This window comes from Podarcis cretensis (assembly GCF_951804945.1).
Source record: "Podarcis cretensis genome assembly, chromosome: 10".
Lineage (NCBI taxonomy): Eukaryota > Metazoa > Chordata > Lepidosauria > Squamata > Lacertidae > Podarcis > Podarcis cretensis.
Window position 1 is genome coordinate 30539446 of NC_137179.1, and position 22043 is coordinate 30561488.

The window sequence follows — 22043 nt, forward strand, 5'->3', positions numbered from 1 at the left end:
AAAAAGGTACACCTGAAGAAGAGGCTCCCTGGTGTGAAATGTGTATGTGAAAGACAAACCATGCTCAGCTCTTGCACTCCCAAGTTGGCCTGAGATGAGGTCATTGCGCTAAAGGCCTCTAGATAATCACAGCTTAATTCATTACTTGGGGAGAGGCCATCTGAGAGTATGACCAGCTCAGGTGAGCTGAGCGGCAAGGAGGGAAAACGTGCTAGTTCAGAACCAGCTTGCGTTGTCAACTGTGCTTTACTTTCTCTGCCCTCGCCTCTCAATCCAGGTAACACAGTTTCCTCAGTTGCCTGTTTATCTTGCTTTTATGTAAGTGATCTGTGTCAGTCACTTGCTGCTTGCTGCCTTCCAGATGCTTTTATGTCTGCCCTAGTTTCCCAGCTGAACTTTCTAAATACCTTTTAGATTTGCAACTATGGATACTCGGGAAATGCTTTGTTTCATTTCTATCCTGTCCTTCTCCCTTCTGTGGGCCCAAGGCAAGTTACACATTCAACGGAACACTCTATCCATTAAAACAATGTAAGAATCGGGAATGAAGCACCATAAAACCCTTTAGTGTAGCAAAATCAAAACCATCTCAGAGGGGAAGGAGCTCCACAACTGCAGTGCAGCCATGAAGAAGGTCCTATCCTTTGTAGCTACCAACCTAATTCCTAAAGAAGGCAGTATTGGTGTCCTACCAGGGCTGTTTTAGCAGAGGGCCTGAATAATCTACATGAACATGACTGCACTGCATGATGAGGATCTTGGCTGTAGATAGTTGAGCTCTATGTTGTGGTTCACCATAGGAGCTCACTGGAAGGGGAGGGGGAAGAAGAGGAAGAATAACTTTATTCATTTCACATAATTTATGCACCACTTGATTGTAAAAAACCTCAGTGGTTTACGAAGAAGAAGAAGAAGAAGAAGAAGAAGAAGAAGAAGAAGAAGAAGAGCTGGAGGACAGTGGGTGAGCCAAGGAAGTGACGAAGTCTGGTGGAAGGAGATTCTTAGTTGATGACTGTAACAGCTGTCAGCATCTATTGCTATACAATCACCCAGAGGCTTCTGAGTATGAGGATACTATCATTCATGAGCTCATGTGTGAACCAGGGCTGCAGCTTCCTGAGAGTCAGTCCTGTTGGACCGCTGTGTGTCTCCATTGTGATCACTGCTACGTGTGGAATGGAGACATATGTCTGACACATGAAGTAAAGATGTGCTCTGGAGACGCAGTTGCCCAAGGCTCATGTGCATTCTCAGTGACACGCTTCCCTGCCATATACGTGGCACAGAGACATGTGAACAAATGGGAGCTTGTTTTTCCTGTAAGATGGGAAGCAGCCCTCAACAAGTAAAAGAGAAATTATTTGGATTTGCTTGGCATCTGTTATGCTGCATGTAACATTTATAGGGCTGGTTATGTAAGTGTGCTGAGCAGTGGATGCTGCAAGCACATTGATTCATTTTTAGCCTCATCTCCACTTTAACTTTGGAAGTTCAGAGCAGTTTACATGGAGTTCCCAGGGAGATTCCCATCCTGGAAAATCCAGGATAGACCTATTTCACTTTAATAATGAAACAGCATCACATGTCCTCAGACCATGTTCTCAAATGTGGTTGAGACAGAGCATAAGAAGATAAGAGCCTGAGACATCAGGCCAATGGTGCATCTAGCTTGGCATTCTGTTCTTACAGTGGCCCATACGAAACCCTCAAGCAGGACCCGGGCACAGGAGCCCTCTCCCCTCCTGTGTTTTCCATCAACTGATTTTCAGAAGCATCTGGTCGGGGACAGAGGGTGGCGCTTGGGGGGGAATTGTCATCCCGCCACTCCTTGGTGTGTGGAGTGCCTCAGGGTGCGATACTCTCCCCGATGCTTTTTAACATCTTTATGCGCCCCCTCGCCCAGCTTTTCCGGAGTTTTGGGCTGGGCTGCCATCAGTATGCTGATGACACCCAACTCTATCTGTTGATGGATGGCCATCCTGACTCGGCCCCAGACACACTGATCAGATGCTTGGAAGCTGTGGCTGGATGGTTACGTGGGAGCCGGTTGAAGCTAAATCCTTCGAAGACAGAGGTCCTCTGGCTGGGACGGGACGATATGGGATTGAGGGGGCAACTCCCATCTCTTGCGGGGGTGCAATTAGTGCCAGCACCGTCCGTTAAGAGTTTGGGGGTAATCTTCGATACCTCCCTCTCCATGGAGGCGCAGATTGCAGCTATAACAAAGGCGGCATTTTTTCATCTCCGCCAAGCTAAGCAGTTGGCTCCTTACCTCTCTCGCCCTGACCTAGCCACCGTGATCCACGCGACGGTCACCTCCAGACTGGATTATTGTAACTCGCTCTATGTGGGGCTGCCCTTGAGACTGACCCAGAAACTCCAGCGGGTGCAGAATGCCGCAGCGAGACTCCTTACGGGGTCTTCGCTGCGAGATCACATTCATCCAGTGCTGCACTGGCTCCCGGTGGAGTACAGGATCAGGTTTAAGGTGCTGGTTTTAACCTTCAAAGCCCTATACAGCCTAGGACCCTCGTACCTATGGGACCGCCTCTCCTGGTATGCCCCACAGAGGAACTTATGGTCTTCAAATAAAAACATCTTGAAGGTCCCAGGCCACAGAGAGGTTAGGCTGCCCTCAACTAGAGCCAGGGCTTTTTCGGCTGAGGCTCCAACCTGGTGGAAAGCTCTGTCACAAGAGACAAGGGCCCTGCAGGACTTGACATCTTTCGGCAGGGCCTGCAAGACAGAGCTGTTCCACCAGGCCTTTGGTCAGGGTGCAACCTGACTCCCTCCTTTGGCAATCCTTACAAAACTTTAGTTTATGGTTGCCATCAATTTTGATTTTAATTAATTTTTATAATATTTTTATAATGTTGCACTGTTTTAGTGTTGTTAGCCACCCTGAGCCCGGCTTCGGCTGGGGAGGGTGGGATATAAATAAAATTTATTATTATTATTATTATTATTATTATTATTATTATTATTATTATTGCCCCTGGCTGTGGAGGGAGAGCATAGCCATAATGGTCAGTAGCCTTGGTAGCCTTATCCTCCATAACTTTGTCTAATTCTCTTTTGGAGCCATCCAAATTGGTGGCCATCACTGCCTCCTGAGAAAGCGAGGACCATGGTTTAACTATGTGCTGTGTGAAGAAGTACTCTGCTAATATATCTGTCAACATACCATTCTGTTTCCTTGGATGCCCGTGTTAAAAGTGTGTGTGATGTATGAAGTGGCCTTGAGATTCTGAGGAAGCTATAATCCTTGTTCACACATGAGCTTATCCATGACCTTTCCACATCATCAGAAGGCACAGGGTGATTGCAACAGCTATCGATTTTGATAGGAGCTGCAACTGTTCATTCACCATGAGCCCCTTTCCAGACAATTTGCACTGCTTTCAGGGGTTACAGAGCTTAGCTCCAGAACTTATTTGCTTAGCCCTCCGAGCTATTCTACGTACCAGAGCTCAGTCTGGGAACATTTAAATTAATAATGAAGGACTAGAGCAATCCTGCAGGGAGTGCACACAAGTCCATTGCTCTGACACTACACTGCTCAGCACACAAATAGACCACTCCTGAGCAGGTATTTGTGAGCCAGCTCTCAGCTCTAGCTGTTAAACTCCTGCATCGCAGGGGGCTGAATTAGAAGACCCTTGGGGTCCCTTTCCAACTCTACAATTCTATGATTTTAAGCAACGCAATGTGGAGGGGGACCCAATTTCCTACTGAATTGGGTTCCTGTCCTGGGTCTTTGTTTTGCCTTGTTTGACCCTGAATGAATAAAGACAAACTTGCAAGCTTTTTATTCAGCAAGAGTTGGGTGCCATTAGATGATCTTTCCACTCACTCCAACTCTATCTTACTAAGATGAAGAGCTGCATTGTTCCTGGACCCATGGAAACTGGCTGAATTCCCCCCTCCAGTTCTCTAAAATCAAGGAACGCTTCAGGTAACACTTTTGTGATTAATCATATCAAGGTTTTCAAAAGTGATGTGGGAACCAAACCATCGCCTCTGTAGGGAAAATAAGGCATGGAGTGTACTGTGGAGAACAAAAGGGCTTGGATGGTGCCCTTTCCAAAAAGAGAGAATTAACAGGAAAACGCTTCATCAGGAAACGAGAAGAGGGCAATTGTGCTCCTTTATCCCCATGCCTCTGTGGGGAGCAAAGAAGAAGAAGAAGCTTCAATTGCAATTATGACAACTGAATCATCGGCATTAACAAGAGATATGTGAGGTCATTGGCTCTCTCCTGCCTGGTTCGAACCCTGGATTGGTTTCTTTGGTGAGCGGCACTGTTCTAGTTTTAATTCACTCAACGCCCAAGACTCATGCTGTGTCCCCGAGAGGCTGTTCCTCATTGTATTAAATTAGCTGGCCACTGGGGAGATGCTTCCGGGTCTCCACACACACCTTCGCTCTGCTTTGCTTTTGCCCCCATTACATCTGGGCTTTTTCCCTGCAGGATATGAGATGCACAGAATGTGGCCTGTTCAAATGCCATCCAGGTAGAGAATAGAGAGATCCACAAAGAAAAGAGACAATTGGGAGAACTGAGCAGTGACAGGGACAGATGAAGAGGAAGGATAAAAAAAGTCATTATCCCTGCCCTCCCTTTGGGAATGGTAAAGGGAGACATGATTCCTGATAAGAGCTCATGTTTGCAGATGGTTCAATTGTGTTGCCTGCTGGTGGCCTGGACCTGCCTTCTCCCTTTTTTTGTTTTCTATTGATGCTGCCAAGCGACTGGAAAGGTTTTCTGATCCATGGAGTCTGGCTGGTTTTGACAAAGGGTGCAGAGATACTGTCTGCTGCACCCTTTGATTGTTCCAGTTCTGGATTTAAATGCCATGTCCCTGTTTTTCATGTATGACTCCATCTGTTAATAGAAAAAAGGGTTTTTCGCTTTTGTTACTCTTGTTAGCATCAAGGCAATCTGTCCTACATCGAATAATGAAAGGCTTCTTTACCTCCACCCCATCTCATTCCGTTTTCTGTCTCTGTAATCTCTCTTTTCCCTTTCTCATTTCTGTCATTGCCCTTACTAAATGAATTTCTTGCTCCTATACAGTTCATTTTTCTTCCTTCTGCTCTCCAGTACCCCAATTTCCTATCATTATTAAGGAATTACAGTCCTGGCTCTTACACTGCCAAGGAGATGAACAAGATTTGTGCCTACATATTCCAAGTATTCGTGTTATGCCACCAAAGATTACTTCTCCCTTTGTGATAGCTGCAAGGGAAATTCTATCAACTTTCCCTGCTTTTCCTGACAGCTGAATCAATTTGGGCAGGTCTAAGCACTGCCCTTTAATGGCACCCAAAACATGCCATTGGAGACTGATGTTTCAAGTCTACATTGTGGTTTTACACACACCCCCCCCAGCTCTGCCCCAGTGCCAGCAAACATAGAACAACAAATGGTTTAGAATGAAAGAATGATCTATAAATTTAGATTACAGTATATTAATTTGCTCCAGTGAACTTATGGCTAGTGACCAAAGGCCCAGAATCACACCAAAAGAAAGTGAATTGAAAATTCATTAAAAATTATTGGCAAATTGTGGAAAGTTGTAAATAGTAGTGAAAGCTAACTATATAAAAATGCTTACATTGATAATTGAAACAAGTACTGTGAGGCTACTATGAGCACTAAACAAAGGAAATATATGAAGAAATTATAAACGAAAAATGAAATACAAGAAAACAATTATCCTTCTAAACACCCTCCCTACAGTCCTGTTAACCGAAAAGCAATAGGAAAGTTTCATTCTCTTATAAAGACATTCTAAAACAATGTAGGAAAAGTTACTTAAGATATTAAAGTAAGAGACAATGGGCTTCATGGAATAATGAGTCAAAGGTCCATATCTACCAGACTTGGTGTGGTGAGGTCAACCTGTTTCCACTGGAAGATTCTCGAGCAAAAATAATCCATGAGGATTAGGTAAAAAAAATAAAAAAGGAGAACCCTAAGAAAAATCTAGGCTCTATGAGATCTATCCTGACAGTACAAGTCCCCTCTTAGCACAAAAAAAATTCCCAAAGAAATGCAAAAAGCACAGATCTACTCTCTATCTCCCAAGCTAGCACACCTTCAGGGAAGGTGCTGTTGTGGGAATAAAGATTAACCACGTAGGCTAAAAATTGTTAGACAACATTCAGAGAGAGAAAAGTGTTCTCCCCACTCTCCAATAAAATGCTCCAGTTCTTAAGGCGCCGAGGGCCTTCTGGCGGTTCCCTCATTGCAAGAAGTAAGGTTACAGAGAACGAGACAGAGGGCCTTATCGGTAGTGGCGCCCACCCTGTGGAACACCCTCCCTTCAGATGTGAAGGAAATAAGTAGCTATCCTATCTTTAAAAGACATCTGAAGGCAGCCCTGTTCAGGGAAGTTTTTAACATTTAACGCTGTATTGTTTTTAATACTTGATTGGGAGCCGCCCAGAGTGACTAGGGAAACTCAGCCAGATGGGCGGGGTATAAATAATAAATTATTATTATATTATTATATTATTTCTCTAATATAAAATTATTTCACATCAAACATTTTCCCACATTCTGATAGATTCTCCTTGACTTCTACCAAAATTCTGTGTCTTCTTTGTTTCTCATCCTTTCGTTGCAACTTGCCTTTCTTATCAAATCTAAGCCATAAATTCTGCCTGAGCTTGGAAGAAGACCTAAGAAGATGCTAATATTGTACTGTACTTTCTTAAACTAGCAGCCCAAAACAAAGGCTTCTGTCTATAAACAGGGATGAAAATACTGGTTAAAATAAAAATAAGCTTCTAATGTAGCAAATACAGAGTATAAAGGCAAACACTTGGACAATTATCAGACACAACAAGGGAAAACATCACTCACACAACGTTAGAGAGCCCATATCTTATATCTCCATGTTTCAGCTCATAACAGCTGCTTTCCAGTTTAATCAGAGACACAGGCAATGCTTAAAATCTGAACAAGAAGTATGTTGCATCAAAAGGTACCCCAAAATGTAAGTGTATCAAGGTAATAAGATTGCTATTTCCCAATTAAACAGACATTCTGTGTTGTTCCAGCAGAGGCTTCAATGTGTCACAGAGATAAATTATTTCATTTTTCTTAATTTTATTTGAAACAGGGAATAACCAAAATTCAGCTGTCAAGGAGCCCTTTTGGTGCTGCTACCAGAGAACTGTAAACCATTCAGTCACCCATCTTCAAAGGAAGAGATACAGCTCATGGCTATGTTTATCTCACAGTCTGTATGGTTGGGGAAAGGCTCTTGCGGCCTTCAGGCTAGGCATATGATTATCATGGCTTCGTAAAACCAAACTTTGGTTCATACACTATGAGTATCTGCTCTTTCTATATAGCAATCAAGAAAAGAAGCCTGAACAGGAGCTTATTAACATACCTTGCCTAAACCCTGCTTATTCATTTGCCAAAATGGCTTCCTCTTATTACTCGTTAGTTTAATATGCAGGCGCTTTGCATAAAGTTTCCCAATTACACATAACAAACTAATTGGGCAATAATTTTCTGGGTAAGCTTCAGAGCCTTTCTGTCTGTATAATAAAATCAGAAGGATGTTGTCAGGCTGCAGTTTACATGGCTGCTGATAGGCAGCTGCACAAATGGCAGCAGGATGACAGAGCAGGAGGTAGGTGACCTAGAGTCAGAAATCATCTTGCTCCTCTACTGCTTTTCTTCTAACAGTGATGCTGTTGTTTTGGTCTCTGACAGCAGGATCAGAGGCCAAGGAGGGTGGAAGTGGCAATAGAGTAAGACAAGGTGCAGTTTAGGCAAGCTGGAAGGGTGGGTTTGGCAAGGTGTAAAGGCAGGTGGTAGGATTTGCCAAGGAGTAAAAGGAAGGAAGAGGGGTTTGGTGAGGTGTAAAGGGAAGGAGGATGGAGTTGGCCAAGTATAAAGAGAGTGGAGATTGTTACAGAAAGAGTAGGTGATAGGGTTGGCTAGTGAAATAAGTAGGAACAGCAGCCCCTAGTTTTAAACATGTGGACAATTACTGCAGTGATCCAAGCCTCAGCACTCGTCCTATTAAATCAGTACAGTGGTGCCTCGGGTTACATACACTTCAGGTTACAGACGCTTCAGGTTACAGACTCCACTAACCCAGAAATAGTACCTTGGGTTAAGCACTTTGCTTCAGGATGAGAACAGAAATCATGCTCTGGTGGCGCAGTGGCACCAGGAGGCCTCATTCGCTAAAGTGGTGCTTTAGATTAAGAACAGTTTCAGGTTAAGAACGGACCTCCGGAATGAATTAAGCACTCAACCCGAGATACCACTGTATATGTAAATACAGCTACCAGCAGAAGAGACCACAGGGTAACATTAAATTCCAAAACTTCTGGTGGTATAGAATCAATTCCCAGTGCTTTTCTATTTCTTAACTGGCAGTCAACTAATTACTCCCCTTTGTGAAGCTTGTTTCACCTTTTTCAGATGGACATGGAAGTGTACCACTTTCTACAAAGAGAGATGCTCTTATTATGAGTTGAGCCAAATTGGCAGGTAACAATGTACACCCAGCAGCTCCCATTGCATTTCCAGAGAGATTATTAGTAAATCCCAGCATTCTGGGCAAATGGGAGCAGAGAGATTATTAGTAAATCCCAGCATTCTGGGCAAATGGGAACTGACTGTGTGATTTTGCAAATTCAGACATAACAATTGCCCAGGGATTGAGCAATGTTTGGAGGCTGAATTCCCCAAGCAAAGCTGGAAAGCTTTTTGCACCTTGATGAGGATGGTACATGTCAGATATTTCACCCTCAGCTGAGTCTGCTCTGTAAATCACCAGGGAGTTTTGAGCTCTCCAGATCTCATGGCCTAAAGCCTTTTTCTCTCCTATGCCCAATTATCTTATTGAAACCAATGTGGGCTGGGTGGTATTTATCAGAGAATATTTATGGGGGGAGGAGGAAAATGTTCAGAATGCATATTTTTAAAAGCTGTTGGGTGATCTCATAATTTCCCATCTGCTGAAGCGAGGGCGGGGTGTGGGGATTTGTGTATGATTCTTGGCTGCCAAACCATCAGAAAGATTGAAAGATGCCAGGTAATATTAATCATGTGAAATGTCAACGTCTGGAGTGGGGGGAAAGCGGGGGGGGGGGGGAGAGAAAAGCACTCTCTGCTTTTGCAATATGTGAGTCTACCTAGGTAAAGGGTAAAGGGACCCCTGACCATTAGATCCAGTCATGACCGACTCTGGGGTTGCGGCGCTCATCTCGCTTTACTGGCTGAGGGAGCCGGCGTACAGCTTCCAGGTCATGTGGCCAGCATGACTAAGCCACTTCTGGCGAACCAGAGCAGCACACAGAAACACCGTTTACCTTCCCGCCGGAGCGGTACCTATTTATCTACTTGCACTTTGATGTACTTTCAAACTGCTAGGTGGGCAGGAGCAGGGACCGAGCAACAGGAGCTCACCCCGTCACGGGGATTCGAACCGCCGACCTTCTGATCGGCAAGTCCTAGGCTCTTTGGTTTAACCCACAGCGCCACCCGCGTCCCTTGTGTGAGTCTACTTAGATGGGATTAATTTCATTCATTGTCAGTTGCACACATTTACCTAAGGAGATCAAAAGCCGTCAGTTATTAAAGCATCAGAAAATCCAGTGTCTGAGACTTTCACCAGCTAAGGTAAAAGAAGACTGCTTCACAAGCTCATGCCCAACTTGTTAGAAGCTTTATTGGTTTGTTGTGGATCATTTGGGGACTTATGAGATGCATCCTGTCCCCATCTTTGCAGCTGAAATAGTAATAGAATCACAGAAATGTAGAGTTGGAAAGAGCCCAAAGGACCATCTAGTCTAACCCCCACTATGCAGGAATCACAGCTAAACAATCCCTGACAGATAGCCAGCCAGCCAGCCAGCCAACCTCTCTTTAAAAACCTCCAATGAAGGAGAGTCCATCACCTTCCAAGGTAGTCCGTTCTACTGTTGAACAGCTCTTACCATCAGGAAGTTCTTTCTAATGATTAGTTAGAATCCCCATTCTTGTAATCTGAGCCCATTGGTTCGGGCCCTGCCCCCTGCAGCAGCAGCAGCAGCAGAAAACCAGCTTGCTCCTCCTACATGTGACAGCTCTTCAGATATTTGAAGACGGCTCTCATATCACCTCTCATATTCTTCTCTTCTCCACACTAAACACATCCAACTCCCTCAACTGTTCCTCAGTCACACAATGTGCTGGAGTTTCGGAAGCTTAACAGAGCTTGCAAAGTGTGGGATGTGATAAGAATATGTGATAATTAAGAACATGATGCCCCTGGGTAAATCTCAGCTTAGCCACAAACTACAAACTCATTAGGCGGTTTTAGGAAAGCCACCATCTCTTCACCTCAGCCATATTATGGGAATAATAATGGTGACTTATGTTGACGGTTTGGTCTAAAGATTACGGATAATAAGTAATACCGTCAAGTCTTACAGGGTTGTTCTACAGCAGGGTTTAGGTGCCTGTGGCCATGCAGATTTTGTTGGGCTCCAGTTCCTATCAGTCAAAGGGTCAAAGGCAATGGGAGTCAAAGTGAGCAACTTCTGCAGAGCCACAGGTCTCTCTCATTCCACCCCATTCTAAAAATTAGTGTCAGGGCCGGCCCAGTCATTAGATGGGGTGAGGCCACTGCCTCAGGTGGCAGAAGCCCCCAAGGTGGCCCTCCCATGGATGCCCCACTTGCCCTGCTGTCTCCAGCAGGAGGGGAGAAGCGTTGCCTGTTTTGGTGCCAATTTCAGTGGAGATTTTGCTGATTTTGGCTGAGATCTCACTGAAATCGCCTGAAATCTTACAACGTGCACAATATCTCACCCAAAATTGATGCTGCTTCTCCTCCAGCAGTGGAGACGGCAAGGCAGGCGGTGAAGGCAGTGGTGGCAGGGCAGATGATGTAGGCAGCAGCAACAGGGGCAGCAGGGCAGGACAGCACTTCCTGTTTTGCCTGAAGCATTGAAATGGAACATGCCACTCCAGCACCAAGCTCTGCCCAGAGGTCAGAACTGCAAAATTGTGTACAGACATGCACAGGCGTGCCATCTATGCCAAGCCCCCCCAGATTTCAGTGAAGGTCCCGGGCCCCCTGTAAGTTCTGTGGCATCCCTGCGCACACACCGCAGGCTGTCTGCACGACACATCAGCATGCCCTGTGATGTGCATGAGTAATGTCAGCACACTGCAGGGCATGCTGCCATCATGTGTGCACACTACAGGGCATGCACACACAGCGTGGTGGTGTCATGTGGCCCCGGGCCCCCTCAATCATGGGGGCAAGATGGACATGAATAAAGTCAGCACTGAATCTAATGGACTGAATCTACACACGTTAAGCAATATTAAGCAGTTGGTCCCTTACCTTTCTCGCCCTGACCTGGCCACAGTGATCAATACGACGGTCACCTCCAGGCTTGATTATTCTAACTCGCTCTATGCAGGGCTGCCCTTGAAGCTGACCAGAAACTCCAGCAGTTGCAGAATGCCGCGGCGAGGCTCCTTACAGGGCCCTTGCCGCAGGATCACATTCATCCAGTGCTTTACCAACTGCACTGGCTCCCGGTGGAGTACAGGGTCAGGTTTAAGGTGCCGGTTTTGACCTTTAAAGCCCTATGTGGCCTAGGACCCACGTACCTATGGGACCGCCTCTCCTGGTATGCCCTGCGGAGGACCTTAAGGTCCACAAATGACAACATTTTGAAGGTCCTAAGTGGCAAGGTGGTTAGATTGGTCTCAACTAGGGCCAGGACCTTTTCAGTACTGGCCCCGACTTGCTGGAATGCTCTGTCACAAGAGACTAGGGCCCTGCGGGACTTGACATCTTTCTGCAGGGCCTGCAAGACAGAGCTGTTCAGTCTGACCCTTATGTTTCCCTCCCCTTATGGTTTTGATCTATGGGCTACTTTTAAAATGAGGCTGCATTTTTTCCCCTGTTATGTTTTTACTGTAATTTTACTGGTGTTAGCCACTCTGAGCCTGGCTCTGGCCAGGGCGGGTGGGTTTTAATAAATTTTATTGTTGTTGTTGTTGTTGTTGTTGTTGTTACAGTTGTTGTGAGACATAGGTAGCCTTCTGTCTAGAACTGAGCTTTGAGAGAGTGTCCCCCCCACCCCATTATTTGAGGAGAAGTCAGATTGGCTGGCCCCTCCACATTGGTGTTCTATTGCAGGTGTATTCTGCATTAGTGAGGGATTTATTCTGCTTTAGCTTGCTTTGTGATGCTACCATGATGTCCCCAGTGCTACCATATTATTGATGTCTGGAGAGGTTCTAAGCACTACAAAACTGGGACTGAAACATACCAGAACATTTGTGGTATGTTATGGGATCTCAACATTTGTGGTATGTTATAGGGACGCGGGTGGCGCTGTGGGTAAAACCTCAGTGCCTAGGACTTGCCGATCGCATGGTCAGCGGTTCGAATCCCCGCGGCGGGGTGCGCTCCCATTGCTCGGTCCCAGCGCCTGCCAACCTAGCAGTTCGAAAGCACCTCCGGGTGCAAGTAGATAAATAGGGACCGCTTACTAGCGGGAAGGTAAACGGCGTTTCCATGTGCTGCGCTGGCTCGCCAGAGCAGCTTCGTCACGCTGGCCACGTTACCCGGAAGTGTCTGCGGACAGCGCTGGCTCTCGGCCTATAGAGTGATATGAGCACACAACCCTAGAGTCTGTCAAGACTGGCCCATACGGGCAGGGGTACCTTTACCTTTACCTTTATGGGATCTCAGCAGGACATTGCAGAGTATGCATTGAAAGGAAATGGTCTGGTATGACCAGCCCAAATCTTTTGCAGGCACAAGCTGTATTGAAAGCAGGATCACGTGCGACTGCTGCGATAGCCTCATAAGCACAAATCATGAATGAGCAAGAAAAAGGATATTGAGGGGGGGGGTGCAAGTCAGTGGAGATAAAAGAGATGGGAGCTTTTAACAAATAAAGCAACAAGCACAATTTTAATTAGATAATCATACGAGGCACTTGGAAAGAACCCCACCCAAAGAATGCATAGCTTGCCAGTGGCTCCTGACTCCCCAAAGCTCACCCAGCTTTCACCCTGGAGGGTGGCAAGAGCTCATTTCACTTATGTTCCTAAATATGGGTTGCATCTGGTTGTAATCATGCTCAGAATAGACCCGCTGAAATTAATGGACACGAATAAGGTAGCTCCATTGATTTCAATGGGTCTACTTTGAGGAGGACTTAGCTGGATACAACCCTGTGTCTGTAGGAAGCCTAGGACCACACCGGATGCAAACTTTTGTTGAAACGTGCACCAAATGGACTCTTTACTTGCCCACTGTCACCCTAGTATCAACCTAATCAGAATAAGATGCTAATCTCTAAGAAGAAACCAGCAGAAATTAGTCATGGTTAATGGGATTTCAGATAGTCTCAATTAAGGCTGCAAGCAGGGAGCCAACTGGGTGAAAAATGAGGACAGAAAAGAAAGAAAGGCTAGTGAGCAAATTAAACTCAGTATGATTTGTTTCGAAGAAAATGTGGTTAGGATTGTGCTGCATGTTCTGTTTTACGGCTTTCGGTGGGATAACTAATCAAAGTAATGGTTGCTTGTTTCTTTTCTCCCCTACCCTGAGAAGCGATCTCAGAAGCTGCAGTCAAGAGTAAAATGGGGAGGAGGGACTGGTTAACCCATTCACTATTTGTCTGCTCAAAAGCCACCCACAAGCAGCTTTCCCTCTGGTGGGTAACAAAACTTGGGGTTCCCAGTTCGGAACAGGCAGTTTTGAGCAGGCAAGTGGCGGGGGGTGGGGTGGAGAATTAAGTGTCTCCTCTTTCTGCTGCTCTTCCACTCCTGATGCCAGCCTCCAAACCAGCTTTTCACTAAAAAGAAAGGTACACACAACTGCCTGTATACCGTGGTTTAGCCCATCACATCTAATTTGAGCTGGATTGTGACCTCAGGTGAGTCCTTAAGGGGTTTAGTCATTACTACCATAAACCACATTGATCTGGGATTATGATCTGGGTCATAAAAACCAGAGCACTTCAGTGTGAATTAAGATCCAAAATCTTTAATAGGTATTTGATAAATCTTCCCCAAATCCTGTTAATGTCTCACAGTCATAACACAACACATAGATTATAGTAATAATCTTATCTGAAATCCCTTCTCAAATTTCTGCAGAATCAATGGATGCTCTCTAACGTATGTCAGCATGCAGATAAAAAGTCTGTGGGGAAATCCAGTGAAAGTTTAGTAGTGTTAATTCCATTTGATTTCAGTGGGAGATAATCAATCATGTATTCAATTCCCCTTAAAAAACTTAAATGTGTTTAAATTTGGCTCTATGGGTCTGTTATTAAGAGGCTATTTTAAATTAAATCAAACTAGTGTTTCACTTACTTGAATTTTGTTTTTTCTGAATTCTTCAGTAAAAGAACCCTTCTCAGTATCTCATGAGGAAACTCAGAGCAAAATTTCTAAAATAGCACAATGCCTGCACAAGCTGCTCTGCCTGTGGTTGACTGGGTCAGGCGTTGTTCATTGCTTTCCCCCTGAAATATTAGTTGGGAATGGCAATAACCTGCCTTGCCAGCTTGCAAAGATCCTGGAATCTTAGAATTGGAAGGTGTCAAAGGATCATGCCCTGAGGCAGAACCATCCACCTATCAGGCTTAATAAATGATGATGATAAGTTACCTAGGAGTAAGCTCTATTGAAACCAGTGGGACTTTCTTCTAAATAAACATGCATAGAATCACCCTATATCAGGAGGGGAGAAATAGATTCCTCAGCACCTCCAGCATGATTGGCATGGGCATGGGCATGGGCATTCTGCACAATGTGTGCCTGTCAGATTTCTTCTAGACACTCTGCAGACAAATCAATCACACGAACCACCAGGACTTTCCACCATTAAGGGATCTTGTATGAGAGTGCTGTCTGAAAGGAATGAACCACCAGTGCTGCCTCTTAGTGATTGCCATGGGCATATTTTAACTGTTTCACTGTCAAAAACGCAGCTCTACAAGACAGCCTATCACACTTGGATCTGAAAGACTGGGGCTCCAAAAGGACTGTTGTAAAAGTGAATGGCAGAAATTTGTATGCTTGAGTTCAACAGTTTTACATGCTATAGGCATGGTCATTAATAGCAAACAAGCATGGCTTTATCTTGAACTATGAATATACCCATCCATATAGCCCAGCTCACAAGCTGGCCAGGTGGAATCCAAGAGAGAAGTGCATTGCTTAATGCACCCTGACTGGGACTTACGTGAGCCATGGTTCAAATCATCTAGAGAACAACTGTCTCTGGAAAGGCATGAAAGTCAGCACCTGATGAGCTTCTTAGAGGAGAGAGTGTTCCATAAACTGGGTGTAAGGATCAAGAAGGTTCTCTCTCCAGTAGTTAACTGCCTTATCTCCAATGGTGGTGGTTAGGGTGGGGCACTGAGAGGAGGGCTTTTGAAGATTATTATGAATGTCTGGGCAGGCTATGACTTTACCCAATGACTATGTACTGTACCGGACGCGGGTGACACTGTGGATTAAACCACAGAGCCTAGGACTTGCTGATCAGAACGTTGGCGGTTCGAATCCCTGTGACGCGGTGAGCTCCCATTGCTCGGTCCCTGCTCCTGCCAACCTAGCAGTTCGAAAGCATGTTAAAGTGCAAGTAGATAAATAGGTACCACTCCAGCGGGAAGATAAACGGCGTTTCCGTGTGCTGCTCGGGTTCGCCAGAAGCGACTTAGTCATGCTGGCCACATGACCCGGAAGCTGTTCGCCAGCTCCCTCGGCCAATAAAGCGAGATGAGCGCCGCAACCCCATGACTGGACCTAATGGTCAGGGATCCCTTTACCTTTACCTATGTACTGTACCAGATCTCACAAATTCTAAAAGGAATTCAGCCTGGAAGTTCAACCAGTGTATAATTACTGTACTAACCATCCAACCTTTGCTTTTTTAAAACAACAACAACCTCCCTGATGTATAACGGAAAGCAGGGATACAAACAGTGTCTTGCTAACTTCTGCCAGGATCCAGGACCACAGGAGGCTCTGAACCAGAGATTCAGTCTGGGCACAGCATTAAAGTCTGGCCAAAGGAGAAAACTGCAAGGCTGGTTGCAGATGTACATGAAAATACAGCAGTGAACCTACTGTAGAAGCGCACACATACAGTTTTCTGTTGGTACACATGCAGCCCCACAAATGTAAACTGTGAAAGCAATAAAAGCATGTGTTTGCCAATATCCTTGACATGAATTCACTCATCAGAAAGGTAGGATTGGCTTCCACTCCTTTGGGAGTGTGCACTCAGTGGCAAATAATATAACGTGCAAATTGCACCTCTCTGATTAGGAATCCTCATCTCAGCATCAGCTAGTCAAAGCACATCCACAGAGCATGGGAGTTCAAAACTCTTTCCTCCCTCTCTCTTTCTCACGCAGCCGTAAAGCAGAAAACATCTCTCTAGGGAAACATCAGCAGTAGCTCTTTGTGTGAGGTTTGCTCTCATCCATCTGTAATCAGGCAGGAGGCAGAAATCTGGGGCAAGGATTCCAAGATGAGTAATAAGAGAATCCTGGTGGTGTGGGGGGAGATGTGGGGGGAAGGCCCTAGGGCCAATATCTTGAATGTACAGGGGTGTGAAATAATATCTAGCTTCATCTAACAACTTTCGAGATATTGTGATTTTTAAAAACCAAAGACAAAATGACCTAGTGGCAGAGCCACCAAGCATTTTACACTGGCCTACTAGTAATACCATGTGCAGTGCAGGAGTTGACACTGGAGTAGAACTATGTCTTTGACTTTAATAGAGTTCTTAACAGGAACAGAAGAAAATAATAAATGAATCCATTTCCAAGAATTTATGTTGTTGCCTTTATTAATCTGAGTAACTGGTGGGTATACGGATATCAAGCAATGAGGCATGAAAATAATAAAATTAATGTTTTAAGCAATTAATAACACAGAGACAGGAGTATGCTCGTGGGGAATTAAAGCAATAATTAGTTCAAAGCAAAACTGAATAGGATTTGGATCCCCTAATGCAGTATCAAATTTCATAAACTTCTACTATCAGGTGCTCTAATATGTAACATGCCTCCAGGTTTTTCATAATATATAGTATTTCAACAGAAGAGAAGAAAACTCTGTCTCCCGAGAATTAATTAAAATGTGACTAGAAAGGAAATGTGCTCTGATGATAGGGACAGAATGGCTGTGGGGTGTGCGATGATAATCTGACCCAAGCATGTGTCTATTTGGCTTTTGGTTTTTTGTTTTATCTCAGTATATCTGTTTGTTCACCTGCTTGTATGCACATTTCTGTACATATCCTATTTCTTTAACAGGTAATGTTTGTGAGCCATCAAAGAGATTCCTTACAGAGAGTACTAGAATGCAACTCACACGTATGTGCTCAGTGCAACAGCCAAGTACAGTGGTGCCTCAGGTTAAGAACTTAATTTGTTCTGGAGGTCCATTCTTAACCTGAAACTGTACTTAACCTGAGGTACCACTTTAGCTAATGGGGCCTCCTGCTGCCGCCACACAATTTGTTCTCATCCTGAAGCAAAGTTCTTAACCCGAGGTACTATTTCTGGGTTAGCGGTGTCTGTAACCTGAAGCGTCTGTAACCCGAGGTACCACTGTATTCATCATCCCCTCATTATATATATATATATATATATATATATATATATATATATACACACACACACATATATACATATATATATATATACACACACACACAGTCACCCTCCACCCAAGTCCCAAACGTAGACACACACATCTTACCCAGTTAAGGCCAAGTGATTTACCAGAATATACCACAGCTACGATTAAATTGCATGAATTATTAAAATGCAATTTAAAAACAACAACCTTATGGGCAGAAGCAGAGGGGAACATGACAGTTCACAAACTAATAGCCTATCCTTACGGGAGAAAGATTGCTTCCATCCACAATTTAGGCAATGGTCTTGCGGGGGGAGGTAATTAAAAATATTGGCAATGTGTGTGATAAAATGTGTGTGTGACACACACACACAGAGAGAGAGAGAGAGAGAGAGAGGCCATGAACAAGGAGATGCAGTAGTAATAATGGAGAGAAACCTGCCTGGGACTGAGGGTATGTGTGCCCATCATCTTCTCTGCAGTATTTACCCTGAAGTTAATTTATTATAGCAAGATGAAGTTGCCATCTGTCTTCTTGCTATGCTGGAAGTGGAGCTTCAGTTACTTCCTAGCAGATCTTGGTTTACCTCTTGTGAGTCTCCCCTAACCACTGCTTATGAGTAGGCTTTTAAGTGCCTGATAATATAACTCCTGATTACAGCAAAGGAGGTAAAAGTAACGTGTGCAGAAGGCAGAGGGGAAGCGAAAGGATGGGATAGTAAAGGAGAGGGAGAACCTAAAAGGAACTGGCTTACGAAGGGCGGTGTGTTTTCATTTTTTACCTCTATCTTGTCGATCCTGTCTTTCAGCGACCTGACAGCCTCCTCGAGCTCCTGAATCATGGCCGGCGAGTCCCAGGGCAGGTCGCCCATGGTGTCTTGCCTGGCGACGCCCCAGACGGAGGGGCTATCCTGGAAACTAAGTTCAAGGCCGTTCTCGCAGCGGCTCAGCTTGGTGGTCAGCTCCCGGATGGTCTCCTGGTCAATGAGGATCTGGTCTTTCTGCTGCTGCGCCGTCAGCCGCAGCTGCTCGGCCGTGCTCTGGAGGAAGAGCAGCTCTTCGCTGGCGGCGGCCGCCCCGGGGCTGTCCCCCTGCGGGCTCCCCTCCGACGGGCACTCGACGGTCAGCGGGGTGCACAGGAAGCGGCTGAAGAGCTGCTGGTGCTGCTGCGGCCGGGCGCTGGCCAGCAGGTCCAGCAGCGCGTCGTGGGGCCCCGCCGAGAAGCCCCCGTAGGGGCTCTCTCCAGCACCATGGAGAGCGCCCAGCGTTTTGTCGGCCGAGCCCGAGGCGGGCAGCAGGGCCGCGGCCGCGGCGTTGGAGCCATTGTCAGCACCTTGGAGAGCTCCTTTGCCGCCGGCCGCAGGGTAGACGCTCGCGATGATGCAAATGATTGCACCAAGGAAAGCCAGCATCCCTGCGGCCAGGAGCACCACCAGAAACTTCAGGGTGGCAGCTTCGAGGGCGACCCCAGCCAAGAGAAAGCGGCACCCCGAGGGGGAGAGCCGGGGGTGGGAGAGAGAAAAGGGGCGGGAGGGGAAAGCGGCACGAGGTGGGGGAGAGAGGAGCCGGGGAGCTGGAGAGAGAGAGAGAGAGGACGGGCTGCTGGAGAAGCCCCGGCTTCCTTCTGCCACCTGAACCAAGGCTGTTGATTATATCTTGATTGGAGAGCGCGAGCGGGGACGTCATCGACTCTTCCTCTCCGGGCCCCTCCGGCGGCTGCCTCGTAACCCTTTCGGCGCCGGGAGGAGCGGAGGAAGGGCGCTGTTGGTGCTGCCTCGAAGAATCACCAATTCTCTCTCGCTCTCTTTGTCACACACACGCACGCACACGATCCAGCAGGCATGTTTTTTACACTGGGGCGGGGAATGGAGGGAAATAGCAATCGCCCTGGGAGCACTTCTTCTTTCGGGAAAGGGGAATGAAACCGCGGTGCCCGGGATTGTTTCCCGTCGGATTGAGATGTAAAGAGAGCAGCGTAATGACGATCGAGAGCTGGCAGTGAAAGGGCGAGGAGGAAACATGAGAAAGTCACGTTTCCTAGTTGCTCTTTGCCCCTAGCCCTTCTCCAGCGAGAAAGGCTTGGTCCGTATGTGACCCTTTTAGCACTAGCCATACTTTCTGGTTAAGCGAGGCAGAGGTTAGGTTGGAGGGTCTATAATATAATGCTATAGGGACTGAGGGGGCTTTCAGTGCTCCGGTAAAGAGGCCAATCCCAGATTGATTGATTTCTATTTTTGCGTAAGGACCAACAAAATCACATCGGAGCTCCTTAACGATTCTTGAGTGAATATCAGCTTGAATAACCCGTGGCACATTGCTTTTTGTCAATTGCATGTCTGTCACCTCTGTGTGAAATAGCTCTTCAGATGCAGTACCGGGGGAAATGCTTCAAGTGTGGATCTTTCTCCATCTCATGCAATTAAGAGTTCTCTCACACTTTCCCTTTTGTCTGTGGTGCTTCTTTTCCACACCTTTGCCATCTAATAGTCTTTCTACCTCTCTGGCTGGTATCTGGTTTCTGACATACTTTAATAAATTTCTATGATCCTTTGTTATATACTTCCTCACCTGTTTCCTTAACTTGTTGTAAATTTATGTTTGGTTTATCAGGATTAACATGTTTTAAAATTCTCCATTTTGGACAAGGTTGCCATTTTTAAAGAGCTCAGTGCTTCAATTTAATTACAGTGGCATCCTTTTAGATGTGTTCTGAAATTTCTTCTAATTTGCGGAATATGTTTTATTTGAAATCTTACTTCCTAAACAGATCTTACCTTTCAGTGCTCTTCTAAATAGTTGATTCATTTGCTAGAACTTTGTAATTGAATATGAATGTACTGTATTTTTTAATAATTGTAAAACTATTATTATTTATGAAAGCAGAAAATCTTATAGGACTACATGGCTTTCTAATATGCTTCAGGAATACAAAAACAGGGGACAAGAAAAGAATAAATAAATGAAAACAGGATACAGGACCACCACCATTTGCTGCATGTCTAAATAATTAATTGTAAAATGCAGTATGACAAAACATGTTAGCATCATTATAACTCTGGCAAGGTTTCTAGTTGTGTGCTTTCTGTATGAACTCTACTATTCCAAAATATCACATTTCTGTTAATACTTTTTGTGCAATAATAATGCTTTGTCATGACCGGCTCACACCTTCAAAATTGCCAGCAACATAGCATTTTTGTCTGGATTTTCAGCAGTTTTGAATTTCTGGATTTTTAAAAGCAGTTTTGCATTATCGTATCTGTTGCCTGCCCTAATCAGAGTTCCCCAGGAGCTTCAGGATGCTTACAATAGACCCTTTGCACATTATAGCATTAAAACAAGAATAGTATTTTGTCTTGACTGATCCAAGACACAACTGTTTGTTATTTAGAAATTGTTTCTTTAGCATGACCTGAGTTTACATCTACCTAGTCTTCTGGCAGTTAAAAATTGCTCATTACATTCTTTGCTTTTGCTCCCTTCCTGATTTTTTAGTATCTGCTTTCACCATTATTATGAACTTTCACCAATAACAGTTCCTAGCACTATTTTGCTTTCTTCCTCTCTCTCTCACCCGCCCCTCTCTCTATTCCTCTGTGGGACTTCTGTATGTAGTGGCCAAGACCCAATGAAACCTCCAACAACTTTTGCCTGCCTATGGGGCTGTGGATTTTTGTGAGTACTAAGACCCAGCATGGGTTCTCAAAAACAAGTCACGCCAGATGAATTTCATTTCTTTTATTAATAGAGTTACAAGCTTGATAGATCAGGGGAGTGTTGTGAACACAGTAGAAATCTGCACTAGATTGCTGATTTTTTTTTAAAAGCAAACTGATGTGAAAATGCAGAGGACCATAGTTAAGATTAAGAAAATGAGAAAACAACATGGACATATTTGCACATCTCTAGTTGGAGCTAAGGAGGTTGATGAGGGACTGTTGAGTATTGCAGATAATAGCAGAGAATCAAGATGCTTTGTCTATGCTTTGTCCCAGGTGCCTGAGAGCAATGATTAAGACTAAAAAGCTAGAAGAAACGATGCCAGGAAAAAGCAGCTGTACAGGAACTGAAGAAAGCCACAGTAGATGCCCACAGTGGAAGCTGATTATTGTAAATACTGGAGAGGATCATTTATTTTGAATGGTGGTTTAAATAACCATTAAATAGTAAGCTAGTTGCTTTGATCAGCAGCAGGCTGGTGGCAGAGGTGTGGGAAAAACACTTCATTGATTCCTCTACCCCATGTATTCTGCAAAAAGGAAGAAGGCAGAATTAGGCTCCTGTAACTGACAGGCCCCTCTTTGGAAGTATTGCAGAAGTCTGCCAGCTATTGAGGCAAAAGCAGACTGGGAGGTCTATCGGCCAGAGTTAAGTATCGTGC

The 22043-nt window shown here is 45.1% G+C and overlaps 1 protein-coding gene across 2 annotated transcripts in view; it reads right to left on the reverse strand.

Moving 5' to 3' along the window:
• NPTXR (neuronal pentraxin receptor) overlaps positions 1-19411 on the reverse strand; it is a 32068-nt gene extending 12657 nt beyond the window's left edge. The window contains exon 1 of one of the 2 annotated variants that reach the window (XM_079994585.1): positions 18445-19411. In XM_079994585.1, coding sequence (XP_079850711.1) covers positions 18445-19074 — 630 coding nt within the window. In that variant the 5' untranslated portion in view covers positions 19075-19411. The remainder of the gene's footprint in view (positions 1-18444) is intronic. The other variant, XM_079994584.1, reaches the window with a different exon arrangement.
• Positions 19412-22043: the final 2632 nt, after the last annotated feature.